The sequence below is a fragment of the Setaria viridis genome, chromosome 1 (genome assembly GCF_005286985.2).
Source record: "Setaria viridis chromosome 1, Setaria_viridis_v4.0, whole genome shotgun sequence".
Taxonomy (NCBI): Eukaryota; Viridiplantae; Streptophyta; class Magnoliopsida; order Poales; family Poaceae; genus Setaria; species Setaria viridis.
Genome location: NC_048263.2, coordinates 8,949,916 through 8,965,689, shown reverse-complemented (window position 1 = coordinate 8,965,689; position 15,774 = coordinate 8,949,916). Strand labels below are relative to the sequence as shown.

The following is a 15,774-nucleotide window of genomic DNA, read 5'->3' as shown; positions in this document are numbered from 1 at the left end:
ATCGTCTCCTCCGATCCGGTGCCGCCTCACCTCCTCTCCCAGCTGGCGCTGGCGGCCTCTCCTCTACTCCGTGGCCTCTGGCCCGCCTCGCCGGTGCCTGGTGGCCGCCAGCGCTTGCGCAACGCCGCGACGGGTTGCCCTTGCTGCACCCAGTCCACCTTCCCATCGTGTTTGGTGTTTCCCGGTGCGTGTTCTCCTCTTGAGATGCTAACAAAGCCAATCATCGTTTTAATTCGTTGATGCTGTGGTAGTCATCAATTCAACTTTTAGTTGGTTGATGTGATAGTTTGGGGTCTGGTTAAGTGCACATTGATGTGATAATCAAGACCCTATCGGGGTTGCGGTTCCCCCTTTCCCCGTGCGCGGCGGCCGGGCGCCCAGGTCGGAGAGCGTGGCATCGGATGCGTCGCAGACCCAGGGCCGAAGCGAGAGCGCTCCGGCCCGGACGACTTGGGGTTGGGGTCAGCTGCGTAGAAGGCTTCAGCGCCGCCGTCCAGGCGGCCATGCCCAGCACGCCTGGAACACGAGCTACTTGAGCCTCGCGCCGGTCCCGCGGCGGGAACTCCGTCCGAGCTACAGTACTACTGCTGGATGAGGCCGTGTGCTCTGCTCGCACAACTCGACCTCGCCGAGTCGCCATCCAGGCGCCCCGGCCGCATGCCGCACCCGTCTATCTGAAGCAACCATGAAAACCATACGGAGGCTAGGTTTTTTACTCCCAGTTATAATCATACTGTCATAGTGCTGAGATTGAGTCTTGCAAGTGCATAATATGCAAGGGCTATACTTCTCCAGACTTATATAACATATTAACATACAAATTAACTAGCTAGCTTGGTCGGGTCAGCATGTCTACTTCTAGCGTCAGGAGCACATACAGCCGTGATTTTGCCTTGCTAGGGCCAGTAGTAACCTCTGTGATCATGGTGAGCAGGGTATCTCCGGTGATCACCAGGCGGTTCATCTTCGTAGTGCCATGGCAGGTACTCCCGGCTAGTTGCAATGCCATGTGGTGGGGAGTGCAGCCACCTCGGGCCCGCATGCGGGGAGTTCAGCATCCTTGAGCCAGCATGAGGAGGGGAGCTCGGCAGCCGTGGGCCAGCTTCAGCGTCACGGTAACAGCTCCTGCGTGGTGGCGGTGGCGGTTCTCTGTTGCCTGAAAGAACCTCCTGCAGCAATTACAGTGAGCAGTGCATTGATCAGCACACCGTTACAACATCATTCGGACAAATTTGATGGCACATGACTGGACTATACATCTGTATAAGATAATTTTAAATTTGATGGCACATGTATTATACTCGTATATTAGAAGACACTTTGTCATAAGCCTCACTTTGAACTCTGGAAACAGTTCAATTGTGCTTAAGTAGAGTGTTTTCCAGTTCCATGGCAACCTATCAGGTGCTGCGTGCCAGATACCATATAGGAGGCAGGAATTCTGAGGTTTCCCTAATTGCAAACTGGTTACAATAATCACCACAAGTGGTTAGATAAGACTTTAGACAGGAACACGATAGATTTCTCCAATCACTTCCATGCTTTCAGAAGGAAATCAACTACCTTAGGCACATTGTTTCGTTCCAATAGAACTAAATGCAAGACCTACATTTTAAAAAAATAGAAAGATGCAAAAAACACCTGCAATCTCAAAACTTATGATTACTAAGCATCTAAGCTTAACACAGGCTACATAAGCTGGACTTCAACAGTGCTACTGTATCCTTATAGCATCCTAGTTTAACTCAGCAACCACATACAAGACTAGAATGCAAGAGGAGCTATGGAATGGAGATAACCAGTAAAAGTTGATGTGCAGTTTGAACTTGTGAAGAACTGCCTTTGATCATAACTAGAACCTCATCTGGATAATCTCCAATTTCTTCAAGAACCACAACCGCTCCACTAACAGAACGAATAAACTCAATGTTCTCTCCTCTCACGCCAATTATCTCTTCAGCATATGGCAGTGGGATCTTCATTGTCTGTGTAATCTGAAAGCCAAAATGGTATGTAAGAGCAAGGTCTACGTAAAAGTGCGACTGTTGGAAAGATGATTCCTACAGCTTAAATTTACTGAAAAGGAAAATGAATGGAAAAGATTAAATTCAAAAGGAATTGGGTATAATAGCTGAAGTTCTAACTGAAACAGACAAACAAGATGACAAAATATTTCAGCTGTAGCTACAGGGTACAGCAGAAAACCTGTGTTATTAACGGATCAGTTGGTTGGCTGAGATCCAGAGAGTACAGGTCATGAGATGATGGATTGCATCCATATAAGAATCTACCGCCTTTTGGATTAGCATGATCCAGCTGATCATACAACAGAAAAACATGGAAAAATCAACGCAAAGAAGACTGGGTATAACAGTTAAAACTTGAATGCAATCACGCAATCAAGCAGACAAAACATTTAGGTTTAGCATAAACTGAGTATACTGGTTTAGCATAAGACCTGTGTCATCAAGGAATCAGTTGCGTGGCTGATATCTGATGAGCAGTAAGGATCGCAGAAAAATGGATCTTGTCCGTACAACAGTCCACTGCCTATTGGGTTACCATGACTTCGCTGATCATATAACCAGAAATCATGATTTACTGCAAGAGGATAATCATCAATAAATTGATTTTCCTTAGAAGTATCCTGTGGCTGAGCTACTTCTTGGTTCTGCAATGCGCAAAACAAATATCAATTGCTACAAGATGCTAAAATGTTATGCAAAAGAGAGAAGGCAGAATATACCAAGATTACCTTCATATCAAATAGATGAAGCACACCATGGTCAACTAGGAACTTCCTGAGAAGTCCAAGCACTGATTTTAGGGCATTGTGAACCTTGAAAGAAGCACCATGTATCTCCACAATTCTTTCATCTGGTGTCTCACAACTCAATAGCTCATCTAGAAGAACAGATGGAGCAGGAAATGTTAAATCTGGACTCTGGAAATCTGTATTAACTAAAACTTGATTGCAATGGAAAATAGAAGATGTCCACGGGCATGGAATTCAAACTCAGCCCTTTATGACAGGACTTAAATGGATAGAAAACCAGCACTTAAACTAGGGCTTGAAATTTTTTGATTTGCTGATTAGCAGAAGTAGATACCAATGGAATTTAGTATTTTGTACAACCAAATCAATTAAGAGACGAGTAAGGCTCTTTCCAATTTTCATTCTTGAAACAGGAGGTATTCAGGTGAATAGATCTAGTTCAAGTTTTAAGACAAGGTTAGCACTACTTTCCCTGAGAAAAAAAAAGTACAGCAAATTGTATGAGGCCTTAACAACGCATAACAAAACCGTAAATTGTGGGTGCATGTACTATAGAAAGTGAGACCAAAAAATAAATACACCATGGACGTCTTGAATTAGAAGCTGAAAAGGGAAATGGCGAAGTATTTTAGAAAAAAGAACTAAGTGAAATATGTTGGGCTGCAAGTCACATTCATTGTCTATATTCCAAGAGTGAAGCAACATTATCATGCCATAGGTGACAAAAAGAAAACAGCAAGCTAATACTTATTGAACTGCACATATCCCATCTAGCCTACCACTAATGAATACAACCTTTAACTGAACGATCTTGATGAAGATAATTAACAGCATACCTTCATCTATAATCCTTATGGTAGCACCAGTACTTTCTTGGATTGACTTAATTGTGACTCCTTGCTTGCCAATTAAGTGGACCGCTTGTGCAGCTGGAACTAATAATCTAACAGAACAAATTTCCGGTGCAGAAGCATATAAAGTTCCATCAGAATTGATCTCTTCTATCCCGTTTATATGCTTGAAGATCTTAATTGCAGCATTCATCACAGGTGATAATTCTGCTTCAACTTCTTCTGTTGCAGATACCAAAACCTAAAGAAAGGGAAGGAAACAAATAGAGGGGTGTCACTGCAACTCTGTTTTTTTTTTCGGGAAGACACAAATAACTGGTCTACTGACGTCATTTTCAAATCCTGATATGTACCATACCACCTGTACATGTTACATTAATTTTCTACCATTTAATGCACGGTTAAGATCTTTACTCCAATGCTTGAAACAAAGAATGAGAATGAAACCAGAATTTTGGACCAAGATTTCTAGCATGAACCGACATTTCTACTGACAGAACATATCTATTTAGAGCAACTAGATCAAGACAACTCACAACTCTACCAAACATTAATATAAGATAATGTATCCACAGTTGGTGAAACCACATAATGACTGATAAATAAACCAAGATGCAACAGTAACCTGATTAATTACGTGATTGTGGCATATCTGGCAAACATGTGTGCGCAAATTGTTACCATTTAGATATCCATAACCGAGCCAAGGTTCAAAACTTATCACCATCTCATCATATTCATTAGACACAAAACGTAGCAGCACATTGCAGCATAACACCCTTTTTTTAGTGTATCTCAAAATTGAAGTGTCAAATTCTGAAGTTGAGGAATAACTTTGAAATTCATCCAACCAAAACCAGTGCTACACAGATTACTGAACACACCAGGTATGGTTTATATCTCTAGTGTCTAAAATCAACAAGCACGATTACCAGAGCAATCCAATTCCATATTAAGCAAATGAAACAGCCCGATCGAACAACACTTCGCTTGCTTGCTTCGCACAGCAGACGAGATAGTACGCTACAACATCGACATCATTGGCAAGTTCCAAGTTCCAATCGCCCATTGCCCCAAAAAAAAAGTTCCGATCGCCCACAAATCACGAGCCATAAAAACACAGCTCGACAACGAACCACATTCTGCGGGGGAAGGAACCGGAGCCTTACAATCCGGTTGGCGGCGCCGTGCGCCGCGTCGAGTACGCGGACGCGGGCGCGGGTCTCGTCGCAGAGGCGCTTAATGGTGCTACCGCGGCGCCCGATGACGCCGCCGACCTGGTCCGCGGGCACCACCAGCCGGAACACGCTCGCGCCGGGCCACCCGGGCCACCGCTGCCTCGCCTCCTCCCCCTCGTCCTTCCTCTCCGCCACCGCCGTCTGCGCCGGCAGCAGCTCCGTTTTGGATGAGGCGGGGAAAGGGTCCAGCGGCTCGAGCGCCGGGCGGTCCGCGTCCGGCTCCGGCTCCGAGTCGGAGGATGGGACCCACGGCTCCACCACCTCCGGATCCTCCTCCTCCTCGACGCCAGCTTCCGGAATGCCGTCGATCGCAGCCTCCTCCTCCTGCGGCGGCGACGCCATGGCAGAGGGTTTTCGGGACGCGGCGGAGCGGAGCGAGTGGGAGCAATCGCTTCTGGTGTTTTCGGGCTGGTTTGGTTGAGTCGAAGAAGGACAAGAAGTCGATGAGTCGTGACTAGGACACGTGTCGACAGGTGGTTAGCTCATCTGGGTTTTTTTTTGCAGATCAAGAGTATTTTTTATAATAATATATGGCGTATTGCGTTTAAAAAAAGTTAGACATTCCTAAATGAAATAATTCTTTCATGCCATACAACCTTTTTTTCTAGATACAAATTACTTAGCCGTTCAGTTTGGTTACTCCACATGTCTTCGTAGATTGCTTTTTTATTTATGATTGGGAGGATTTATTTCAGCTTCGGCTTCCGATTTTGTAAGTGGAGATTAATGAACTACTCAAGTGGCATGCATGGACTGATTTTTCTTTTTTTTTAGAAAAGAAACACCGCTATTTTCAGTCAACCGCCTTTGCATTGTCTAACCAGGGCTGGAGGGTACACATTCATCGTTCGTTCGACTCCGAATCCTTAAAAAAAAGGAAATGCTGTACACCCAACTATCTCGTGCAATCGCTTTGCACACACAAGTACTACACACACCGGCGGGACACGAGTACAACTGTAGAACACGATACGAACCTCGCTTAATCAGCAGCGAACGCAAAAGGCTCACCAAGAATTAACCGGGAACGAATTGCGCTCCTAGAATATGAACCAACAAATTAACAAATGAAAGAATCGTGCCGTCATCGGGCGACCATCTCCACTGCCGCTCTAGGGACGGCGATGGGCGGCACTGATGAGCCGGCGGCGGCCCTACTGATCCCGATCCCGACCTGACCACCATGAACGGCGGCGGTGACCGCAGCATCCTTCGTCTTCGTAACCAGCAGCAGCGCGGCCCGGTGGTCGCGTCGGCAGCGCTCGGCCTCCTGGTCCTCGCCGGAGTCGGCGACGGGAGCTGCCGCCGCCGCCGCTGGCGGCGGCGGCGGCGGCACGAGCATGTGGGCCTCGAGCGCGGCGCAGTATCGGGCGAAGGTGTCGGGCGTGACGTTGAGGCGGAATCGCAGCGCGAAGAGGAGCTCCAGCTCGAGGCCGTTCATCTCCGCCACCTCCACGCCCCCCACGCGCGCGAAGTAGGCGTTGTTGTAGTGCCTGCAGGGAGGGCAAAGTGTTATTTCAAAAAAAAATTTAGCAAAGTGCTCAGTACAGTCCAGCTTAAGATTCATCAGGGGGTCGCAATCATGATGAAACAGCTAATCATTGCTTGGAATGGTGCAGTGTCTGGTGTTTTTGTTTTGGAATGGTGCAGTGTCTGTGTGTAGCATTTCTTTTCTTTTTTTCCGGTTGTTGAGCAATCGGGTTCAGAGTTGGGGTGGGAGAGGAACAGCCTAGCGAGCGACGAGCTGGACGTCCCAACAGACCAATGCACTCACCTACCGGCTGCTGCTGCATACGGCTCTTTCCGATTGTAGCGTGCAGCAGGTAGCACACCATCCATACCTCTGCATGTGATTCTAGGCCATAGTTCAGATAAACAAGGCTGGAATTCAGGAGTTCGTTGGAGCAGCATCAGCATGCACAAAGAGAGGGGCATGTTGGTTGGTTTGTTGAAGGTTGGTTGTGTGCTCCAGCTCGGTTGGCAACCAAGACGTGCAGCTGACCGGAGCTATTGGATAGCAGCGGATAAATGCCACGCCGTGTCACTGTGTCAGACTCCATGGCTCGCACTGCTCATTGCTGTGTGGTCTCTGTGCGTACGATTCGGCAGCAGCTAAGCCACCAGCGGCGGTGGCAGTACACATTTGACTTGCCGTTCCCGGCACACACACGTACTACGGTGAAGGCAAAGGGATACGGCTTCTGCTTCTCTGCATTCTACGGCATCCACGCCGACAGGGCTCGATCGAACTTGCCACGGGCGGGCAGAGCAGCACGCATCGGTTGTTTATCGTGGCCGGAAATTAATGGTTATCCTGGTTAATGCAGGTTACTGACACTGATCAGCAGGGTTAATTAGTCATTAGTCAGCCCTGGCATGTGCAGGTATGTTGAGTGTCAACTCCTCCCGTGCCTAGCAGGAATTAGTTACTTAACTATCCTGCATGTCAAGTTGGTACTAGTTACTGGCTTAGTGCCATAGGGCACAACCCAATTGCTGATGCTGATGTAGATTGGTAATTTTTTTCTGCCTTGGCGAATTAGCAGCGGGATATGAGTAGTTTACCGCCGATAAATGGAAGCTGATTAGCGGCGAAGAAGAGAGCAGAGCGCTACTCGTCGGTGGAGCGAGACCAACTGGTCGGAGGGGTGCGGATGGTTGAATGGGCTACTCACATGTCGTCCATGAACTTGGCGGCGACCAAGACGGCGGTGATGAGGAGGCGGTGCACGCTGTACGAGTCGACAACGCCGACCACCGCGGCGGCCGCCATCTCCTCCTCCTCCTCCTCGCCTTCCCCGTCCACCAGCGTGCGCTGCTGCGCGAGGCGGTCGAGGTAGACGTAGGAGACGACGAAGCACGCGGGGCTGCACCCGGCGTACCGGTATATCCGCTCCGCGTACCGGCGCACGGGGATCGCCGGCAGGGCCTTCCCACGGAACGCCGACAACGACGCGGGCGGAGCGCCCTCGGCGTCCCCGCGCTCGGCGGCGCGCTCCAGCAGCCCAGCCAGGACGGCCACCGCCCGGGGCACGCGCGCGCCGCACTTCCTCGGCTCCATGCCGCCGGCGTGGCGCGGGCGCGTGGTGGTGGGCGAGCTGGTGGCAAGGTGAGGACGGGAGGCCGTGACGGTCGGGAAATAAAAGAGGCGGGTGCGGGTTGGTGGGTGGTGTGGTGGGGCGCTGGCAGACACCGGACGGGCAGAGGCGACGCGCCGCTCTTGGTTTCCCGCTTGTGTGCGCGCGGAGGCGTAAACTGAAGGAGGGCGCCTTCGGTTCGGTGTGGCCGTGTGGGAGGAGGACCGGCCGTCACCGACGAGGTGAAGAGAGAGGCTACTGCTGAAGGATGGATTGGCGGGGCCTTTTGAATACAAAGCGCCTGCAAACGTGATGCCTCGGAAAACGATCCGAAAGGGCGAGACGCGATGCGAGCCTGTGTCGGTCCAACTCGAGCCACATCGAGAAAAATAAGAAGCAGGCGGTGGTCTTTCTTGGCTCCCTCCCTGGGCCTTTTGTATAGAAACCGCCGATCCGATCCGGATTACTGTAATAAAGTTTCGGCGGGCGTAGTCAGGATTAAGAACAGACAATACGATCCTGGGAGCAAGTTTGCGGTCAACATCAGCGTGTGATGAACCACCCGTGTCCCGTGGCCGTAACATAGACAAGTAGCAGAGGACAGCAGAGCAGCGGGCGAGTCCAGGCCGCTTCACATCGCGCCCCATTCTTTTGACGAAAGGACGCTTCATCAGTGCGGCGGCGTCCGTTCTATTGCTCCCCCCATCGTTACGGCGGCAAGCGCTCTCTTGTACGTGATGACAGGTGCCACGTCGTTTCAGCCACCAGAATTCCAGAAACACACCAAAGTTTAAATGCATTTGGTACAAAATTTGATTCTGTGCATGCACGTGGATGTACAAAGTACTGAATAAAACAAGGGATTAGGCCGCACAGATCGGGGAATTCAGCAATTCATTGCGATTTCTTCACAGCTTGTTATCAGGCTCAGACCAATGCCAACCAACATTCAGTAAACACAGGCAGACAGATCCGAGTTGTTTGTAGCGCGCAAGGTATATGCAAAGCTCCAGCAGACTCCACACGAGATTCACAAAAGAACTAACAAACTAAGAGAAACCAAAGAACAATTCGTTTCCACCACAGCACCCACTTGTATGGCAGCTTCGTTCCCATCCTCAACGCACTTGTAGTAGCAGTAGCAGTAGTAGTAGTACAAGTAGTAAGTAGCGGTGGCTTCTATGTGCACAGGGCGGGTGGGACAGCTTAGCTAGTGCTCACGACCTCCTATTCTTCCTCTTCTTGTCCTCCGACTTGTCAGCTGCGTTCTTGAGCTGCACGACCAAATTGAAGCAATCCATCGTCAGCAGAGTTATCGGTTATCATAGACTGCAGCAATTCCGACAAGTAACGATCAAGGTAATCAGGCAATCCCCAAAGGCTCACCATGATGACGAGGATGCGGACAAGGACAGCCACGAAGTCGGTGAAGAGGGTGAGGGCGTGCTTGATGTAGTCCATGTCGCCACGGTGCGCCCTCTCGATGATCTCCTGTGTGTCGTACACCATGTACCCCAGGAAGATCAGCAACCCAAAGTAGACCTGCAAGTTGATAAAATCCATCACAGGTCAATTACTTTTCTTCAAGCCTGATAAACACACATGCCTAATGACACCACTCGAACAGCAGTACAGCACAAGCACACTGCACTCATATACAATCTCACTGACCTCAAACATGAAGCTGCTAGTGGAGTGGCCAAAGATGGAGGCGGCGAACTGCAGCCAGAGCAGGATGGAGAGGCCAGAAGAGAGCAGCCCACCAAGGTAGAGGTACTCCCTGCGCTTGGCCACGATGGCAGCGCAAGAGAAGCATGCGAAGGCAATGGCAGTCCCAACAAATGCTGTCACCAGGATGCTGTCAAATACAACAGAAGCAACAGGTAAGCTACATCAGTTAACAGAAAACAATTAGTATGTTTATGACGGTGATCAACAACAGATCTAAGATTGAGGTTTTCGAGCAATTTAACTACAAATTCATGGCTCAGAGTACTCTGGTGTATGAATTTAGTTCAGAATACAGCACAAGAAAATTCAGCTCATCATGCCAAGATAATTAAATAAAGCAGCAGCTCAGCCCTTCACCTAACAGAATCAACAAAAAGGCCCAAGCCCAACGCAGGACACCATCATACACAAATCAGAGTTCTAAGACACCTGAGCAGATTACATGTTGCTAGCTAAGGCAGTTAAAGAGAGCATGCACAAATGCTAATGGTCCAAATGGAAGTCAAACAAACAGAAGTATGCAGTAGCACTTCCCCTAAATGGTCAGGACCAACATATCATCTGAAAACTGTTCAATTCTTAAATTTATCTCTTGCAAACCATGTTATTCAATCCCATGCCAGGTCCCCCATCAAGTAATTCAGAAGTAGCTTTGCTTTTCTTGAGCATCTTTCAGGGTGAAACATACATGGGAAAAAGCATAATCAAGGGCAAAATCAATTCTGCATCAAGGTGCAGAAATTTTGCACCCTCATAGCAAAAACTGTGAACAGTAATTAACTAGTCATAACATCATGCATGACGCACTCGAAACTGCAACTGTCAGCAAAAAATATTATCATGAGGAAATACTGGTAGTCCAATTGCCATGCAAAATTCTGCTACTATGACGTCAACATCAGTTAAATGAATAAATGCCCTCAAGAAGGCAAGAACATGACAAGAGACACGAAAACCATAGGCATCCAATATGTCCTACTCACTACTGACATATTGCCAATCACCATCACCTAATTGCTCAAGCATTACATCATTTATTACTACAGCTACGCCGAACTAGTAGCTCCTACTAATCCACTCATGCATGATCAAACAAGGTGGACTTGTACGTATTTGATTAAGTGGTAACCCACAGCGCAGGCAATTTCCAAGACAACTGCTAGGTAAGTTCCTTATTACCTTGGGTCAAAGTCTACAGCGAGCTTGATCAGAGGTCCAACTGACGCCCCTTCCAGGAGGGCAGCCGCCATCAGCAGTCCATACCTCTTCCTCTGCACACACGCGCACACAGGGCAAAACATCACAAAAGTCAGCGCGATTGACATTTTCTGTTGTCAAATTTCTCAAAAACTTCAAATGGATGGAGCAATCAGGTTATCAAGGTCAACTGACGAAGGAGAGACGAACCTCCTCATAGACGGGCACCGAGAAGAGCCAGGCGATGCTGCCAACGCAGCCGAGCATGGTCAGCATCCCGCCAATGTTCCAGACGACGTGCAGGTAAGCGCCCACCGCCGACGAGGCCAGCGCCACGCATAGGGTGAGGTAAACCTGCAGGCAACCAACCAGCCACCGTCAGAAATTCAGAATTAAGATACTCGAGCAGCTAACCACCGTTAGAAGTTAGAACAGTCTGTCTGACATCACACAATCGCACGAAACATGAAGGCGCATAAACAAGTAACCGAAATGCAACTAATCGAATTATATATTTTCTTAATTAATGACAGATCAAGCGGTGCTATTCTGCAGTTATAAACCCAACGAGTAAACGCATGAATCAGTGCGCATCCCAAATTGTCAATAGCTTATGCGAAGAAGAATAACAAGACGCAAACTGCAAGTTCCGATTAAAAAAAAAGGTTCACAAATGAGTTCCATTAGGGATCCCCACGAAACCAACAACGGAAAATGAAGGCCGATTGCGTGAATCGCACACATTCCAGTCCAACAATTCGATCTGAAACGTTTAACTGCGGCGCTCATCGCATTCACATTCCGACAAATTCATCCATCTGGACAAATCGAACCGGGAGGCGTAGACTGGACCGTCTAAACCATCGGGCGCGGAAATCAAACCAGGGGGCGCCAAGCCAGCCTGGAACGGAAGAGCAAGCGGACTAGACACCCACGAAGAATCGAGCCCCATCAGAACCAAATCCCCCCAAATTTCCCCAAAACAACCGCCAAACCGTCAGATCAACACCCCAAAACCACACGGACTCCCGAATCCGTTGCCGCATTCCACCCCGCGAAGCCCTAGGGATCACCCGGTGGCACCATCCCAGCACGCAGCCCACGGACAAAGGACAAAAAATCCGGGAGGAAAGAAAATCAGAGGGTCGGAAGAGAGGGAGAGGGAGGGAGGGCAATGGCCCCGGGAGACGTACGAGCTTGAGGTGGGTCTGGACGGCGGGGGTGATCTGGCGGAAGTTCTTGAGCGAGTCGTAGCCCCATCCGCCGCCGGGCGCCGCGCCGTATGCCGCCGACGAGGACGAGTAGAAGGCGTCCATCTCCCTCCCCTGGCTTGCTCCGCCGATGCTTCTCTGTCTTCACGGGAAACGAATCGGGTCGCCTCGCACGCAAGGCCTCGTGAGGAGGATCGGTTGTTCGAGTCGTGTCGGGTCGCAACGCAAGGTGTTCGTGGGTTCCGGAATGCGTCGGACGAGGGGGAGGCGGCGTGTTTATATAGTACAGTAGCAAGTGGGGACGGTGGGTTCGTGGCGGAGGAAACGCCGCGGCACCGCGCGAGTAGTTTTCGGGAAGGCTCACGGGCGCGCCTCGTGCGTCGCGACCGTCCCAGAAGTTTCGTCACGTACAGCCGCCACGCTGGTTGGTTGGGCTTCCGTTCGTTCGCGGTTGATGGGCGCGGCGCCGCACCGCGCCGCACCGTACCACCGCTGCCGCCTCTGCTGCGTTAGAAGTTTTACCATTGGCGCCGGCGTGTTTTCCAGTCGGCCACGCTTATCTCGCGTGCATCGTTATCTAGAGTTGTACGGGTAGGCTTCCGTTTGGTCGCATCATTCTCAATTGCAGTCGGTTAAGCATGCATGATACCAACATTTTCGGTTTCTGGTTAGTCGTTTGAGCGCACCGTTATTTTTCGCGTGCCTGCTAGTTTATCGAAGAGGTTCAAAGATTGTGACGATCAATTTCCTTGCGACTGATTTTAACGCGTTGGTTACGTCAACGATGAGCTTTGGGATGTGCTATGTTTAAAAAGATACTGTATTTAGCTGGAGCTGGAGTCAAAATATTTTATCTCGTATCAGCCTACGTACATAAAGACATGCACGTACGTAAGCCCTCACGCTGCAGCTACGCCCGTAGATGAGCCGCTGCAGCCGGCTTTTGTCGTGCTAATGACCAAATTGAACGTGCTAAGCAATTGGATATAGACAATAATCGCCCATCGGCTTGTTAATTAATTTCTTTGGCGTTAAGAAAAGGACCAAAGCGTGGCACACGCCTCGTCGCAACGCGCCTCAGGCCTGGCATCGCGCGAGCCGATGACGCGAACTGCCCAGGTCTCCACCAGTGACGCGCCTCCACGTGGCGGAGCCGACGCGGGCACGGAGGGCGCGGCAGCAGCAGCAGCTGCAGAAGCTTCGCGAGCCTCCCGGCGGCTGCTGGCAGGCGGGGCCCACGAACTTTCGCCTTCCAGAAACGGACAGGTCCCACCGGCCCGTGGTTTATCCATTTGCGTGCGCTTTTCGGGCGACGACGGTCCACGACGTTTCCACGACTGTCGCCGTCGACCGTTGGGGGAATTTTCCCGTATTCGGCCCGGCGCGAATTTATCTGGACCCGCTGAATTTTTCCGCTAAACGTGTGCGCGTGTGAAATACTTTAATTTGAACTTTTCCTTCAAGCATAATTCAGGAGGTCGAGTAGCGTGCGTGGATCGGGCCAGATTGGAACTTGAAACGAAGCAACAGATATAGAATTTTGAGTAGCAGAAGTTTATTAGTGGTAACCTCTTTATATTTTTTTTCCTTTACCATGATGAGAGGAGATGTTAACGTTGTCAAGCCTTGAATTTTCTTTTTTAGTTAAGAGAGCACGAAGTATGATCAGGCCCAGGATTATGTATCAATCCAGATGTGTAAGGAAAGAAAGCCCCGTTGGTAATTTCTCCTTCCTCCCATCTTTGTTTCTTCTTTGACAATCTCATGCTTCCAACAATTCTTCGTTTCGTGATCCAGAGGGGCTGTAACGATAAGGGAAAAAAAAAGAGGCCTTTTGTTTAGTTTTTTTTTGGGGGGAAATTTGGCAAAGCCGCAAAGGTAAACAAAAGTCGTGCAGCGGGGCGTTGTTGCGCTTATGTCTAATTCACGACGTATACGGTAGACATGCACGACGATCATGGATGCATGGGCGTCGATGGAAATGTTGTGTAACTTGCGAGCGAAAGCTTTCCTAGAAATGTATATGCGAGCGCGCCTGAGAAAGATTCGTGCAACGACGCCGCCTTGGCTTTCCCGAGTGGAAATTCTCAGCTTGGAGAGGGAATGGAAATTTTCGCAGCGAGTACGTAGTAGGAGATTAGCTAGGATACCAGTACGTCACTGGTGGAAAACAGGGTATTAGTCCCAGTTGGTAGGTCTGAAAGATATCGAAAATCCATCCGGGATAAAATTTTAGAGATGAAAGGAGGTTCTTTAGTCCCGGGTGAATCATCCAGGACTAAAGATCTCCTTTAGTCCCGGTTGTTAAACCCGGGACTAAAAAGGTTGAAAAATTAAAAAAAATTGGGCCCCACGCTGGGCGCGCCGGCCGGCTAGCCGCCTGCCACCTGCCGCCGCTCCGCCTCCACTCGCGCGCCACTCGCCCGCATGCCGCCACCCGCCTTGGCTCCGCCCGCCGCTACCCTGCTTCCACCCGCGCCGCGCCCGCCGGCCACCGCTCGTCCTGCCCTTGCCCCGCTGCCGCTCCTCACTGCCAGTAATGGGCGAGTAGAGGGGGAAGGGAAGGGGCAGCTCTCTTCGGATGGAGAGGAGAGAGGAGGAGAGGAAGCTTTGGATGGTGGAGAGGAGAGTCGAGAGGATAAGGTGGCAGCTCTGCTTCGGGTGGAGAGGAGAGAGGCGCCTGCGGGACGAGCGCCATTTTGTCCCATTGGTGTTTCCAACTGGGACTAAAGGCTCCCTAGTCCCAGTTGGAATTACCAACCGGGACAAAAGACCCCCTTGTCCCGGTTGGAAATTCTAACTGGGACAAGAGGGGGAGCGTCCGGGATAAAAGGGGAGCGTCGGTGGGATTTTTTGGAGCCATTACAACTGGGACTAAGGGGGGCTTTAGTCTCGGCTGTTATTTGCAACCGGAACTAAAACTCGCCCCCCCTCCCCCCGCGGTGGCCTTCGGTGGCACATTTTTGACCCGGGACTAAAGTCATTTTAGTCACAGGTCCAATATTAACGGGACTACTAATTGGACTTCGTGCATGCTAGCTAAGCTAGTCCAAACAAGAGTACTAATTGGAAAGCTTAAATTTCCTCCCCTTTTCCACTACGTACTCCTACACGAGCTGATCGCAGCCCGAATTTCTTGTATTTGTACTAGAGCTTATATATGGAGCTTGCGGAAAAAGGAAATTATTAAGCGTTGAACAATCGTCTCGTCGATGCAGCAATAAGCATCAGCATTTGAATTCCGGTCATCCCAGCTGCCCGGCCCTGGGAATTAAGAACGTAACTATCATTTTTCGTAGTCTGACCTTTCTTCATATATATAGATACAAGTAGCAGTGACATCGTATCAGCAAGGGAAAGAAGCTAGGACGAGCTGGATCCCTGTTCAACAGCCGCGCGCCGATTGGCGAGGAATTTACCTCGAGCCGGTGGTGATGGTACGCTAGCAGTAGCTCGGCATTCCTGTCCTGTGGCTGCCTGCTTCGTCTCCGGTTAGTCCACCTACTACCTTTTTATACCACGGCCGGCCGGCCGTCGATGACAGCCGCTTGCATTATTGCATGCAGGGTAACGTAACGTGTATATATGCATCTATATTTTGCCTCCGTTTGGTACAACTTCGGCTTCTCGTAAAACGGTTTTGGCTTCGGCTTCTTCGGTGGAGTGGCTTTTTAGTGAAGTTGAAGCCATTTT

At 49.8% G+C, this 15,774-nt stretch overlaps 3 protein-coding genes across 3 annotated transcripts; all 3 read right to left on the bottom strand.

Annotated features, from left to right (window-relative positions):
- Positions 1–697: 697 nt before the first annotated feature.
- On the bottom strand, positions 698–5,504 carry LOC117865628 (RNA-binding KH domain-containing protein PEPPER). The gene is made up of 7 exons (XM_034749856.2): positions 4,797–5,504; positions 3,613–3,868; positions 2,756–2,904; positions 2,459–2,671; positions 2,206–2,316; positions 1,800–1,994; positions 698–1,169 (listed from the first exon to the last, which is right to left on the bottom strand). The coding sequence occupies exons 1-7, from the start codon at positions 5,205–5,207 to the stop codon at positions 897–899; spliced, it is 1,608 nt and encodes a 535-aa protein (XP_034605747.1). The 5' UTR covers positions 5,208–5,504; the 3' UTR covers positions 698–896.
- A 188-nt stretch (positions 5,505–5,692) lies between these two features.
- LOC117865635 (cyclin-P4-1) lies at positions 5,693–8,304 on the bottom strand. Its single transcript, XM_034749866.2, has 2 exons — positions 7,541–8,304; positions 5,693–6,358 (listed from the first exon to the last, which is right to left on the bottom strand). The coding sequence occupies exons 1-2, from the start codon at positions 7,924–7,926 to the stop codon at positions 5,950–5,952; spliced, it is 795 nt and encodes a 264-aa protein (XP_034605757.1). The 5' UTR covers positions 7,927–8,304; the 3' UTR covers positions 5,693–5,949.
- Positions 8,305–8,817: 513 nt separating this feature from the next.
- LOC117865646 (bax inhibitor 1) lies at positions 8,818–12,343 on the bottom strand. Its single transcript, XM_034749877.2, has 6 exons — positions 12,064–12,343; positions 11,081–11,224; positions 10,853–10,944; positions 9,614–9,800; positions 9,329–9,484; positions 8,818–9,216 (listed from the first exon to the last, which is right to left on the bottom strand). Exons 1-6 carry the CDS (start codon positions 12,184–12,186, stop codon positions 9,160–9,162), a joined length of 759 nt encoding a protein of 252 aa, XP_034605768.1. The 5' UTR covers positions 12,187–12,343; the 3' UTR covers positions 8,818–9,159.
- Between the last annotated feature and the right edge of the window lie 3,431 nt (positions 12,344–15,774).

Excerpts from the sequence above, each read along its gene's own strand:
- LOC117865628 (XM_034749856.2), bottom strand. The coding sequence starts at position 5,207 with ATGGCGTCGCCGCCGCAGGAGGAGGAGGCTGCGATCGACGGCATTCCG. Across the intron at positions 3,869-4,796 it reads ACGGCGCCGCCAACCGGATT|GTTTTGGTATCTGCAACAGA; the intron begins GTAAGGCTCCGG and ends CCCTTTCTTTAG. Across the intron at positions 2,905-3,612 it reads CATAAGGATTATAGATGAAG|ATGAGCTATTGAGTTGTGAG; the intron begins GTATGCTGTTAA and ends CTGTTCTTCTAG.
- LOC117865635 (XM_034749866.2), bottom strand. The coding sequence starts at position 7,926 with ATGGAGCCGAGGAAGTGCGGCGCGCGCGTGCCCCGGGCGGTGGCCGTC. Across the intron at positions 6,359-7,540 it reads GCCAAGTTCATGGACGACAT|GCACTACAACAACGCCTACT; the intron begins GTGAGTAGCCCA and ends CCCTCCCTGCAG.
- LOC117865646 (XM_034749877.2), bottom strand. The coding sequence starts at position 12,186 with ATGGACGCCTTCTACTCGTCCTCGTCGGCGGCATACGGCGCGGCGCCC. Across the intron at positions 11,225-12,063 it reads TCCAGACCCACCTCAAGCTC|GTTTACCTCACCCTATGCGT; the intron begins GTACGTCTCCCG and ends GGTTGCCTGCAG. Across the intron at positions 10,945-11,080 it reads CGGTGCCCGTCTATGAGGAG|AGGAAGAGGTATGGACTGCT; the intron begins GTTCGTCTCTCC and ends GCGTGTGTGCAG.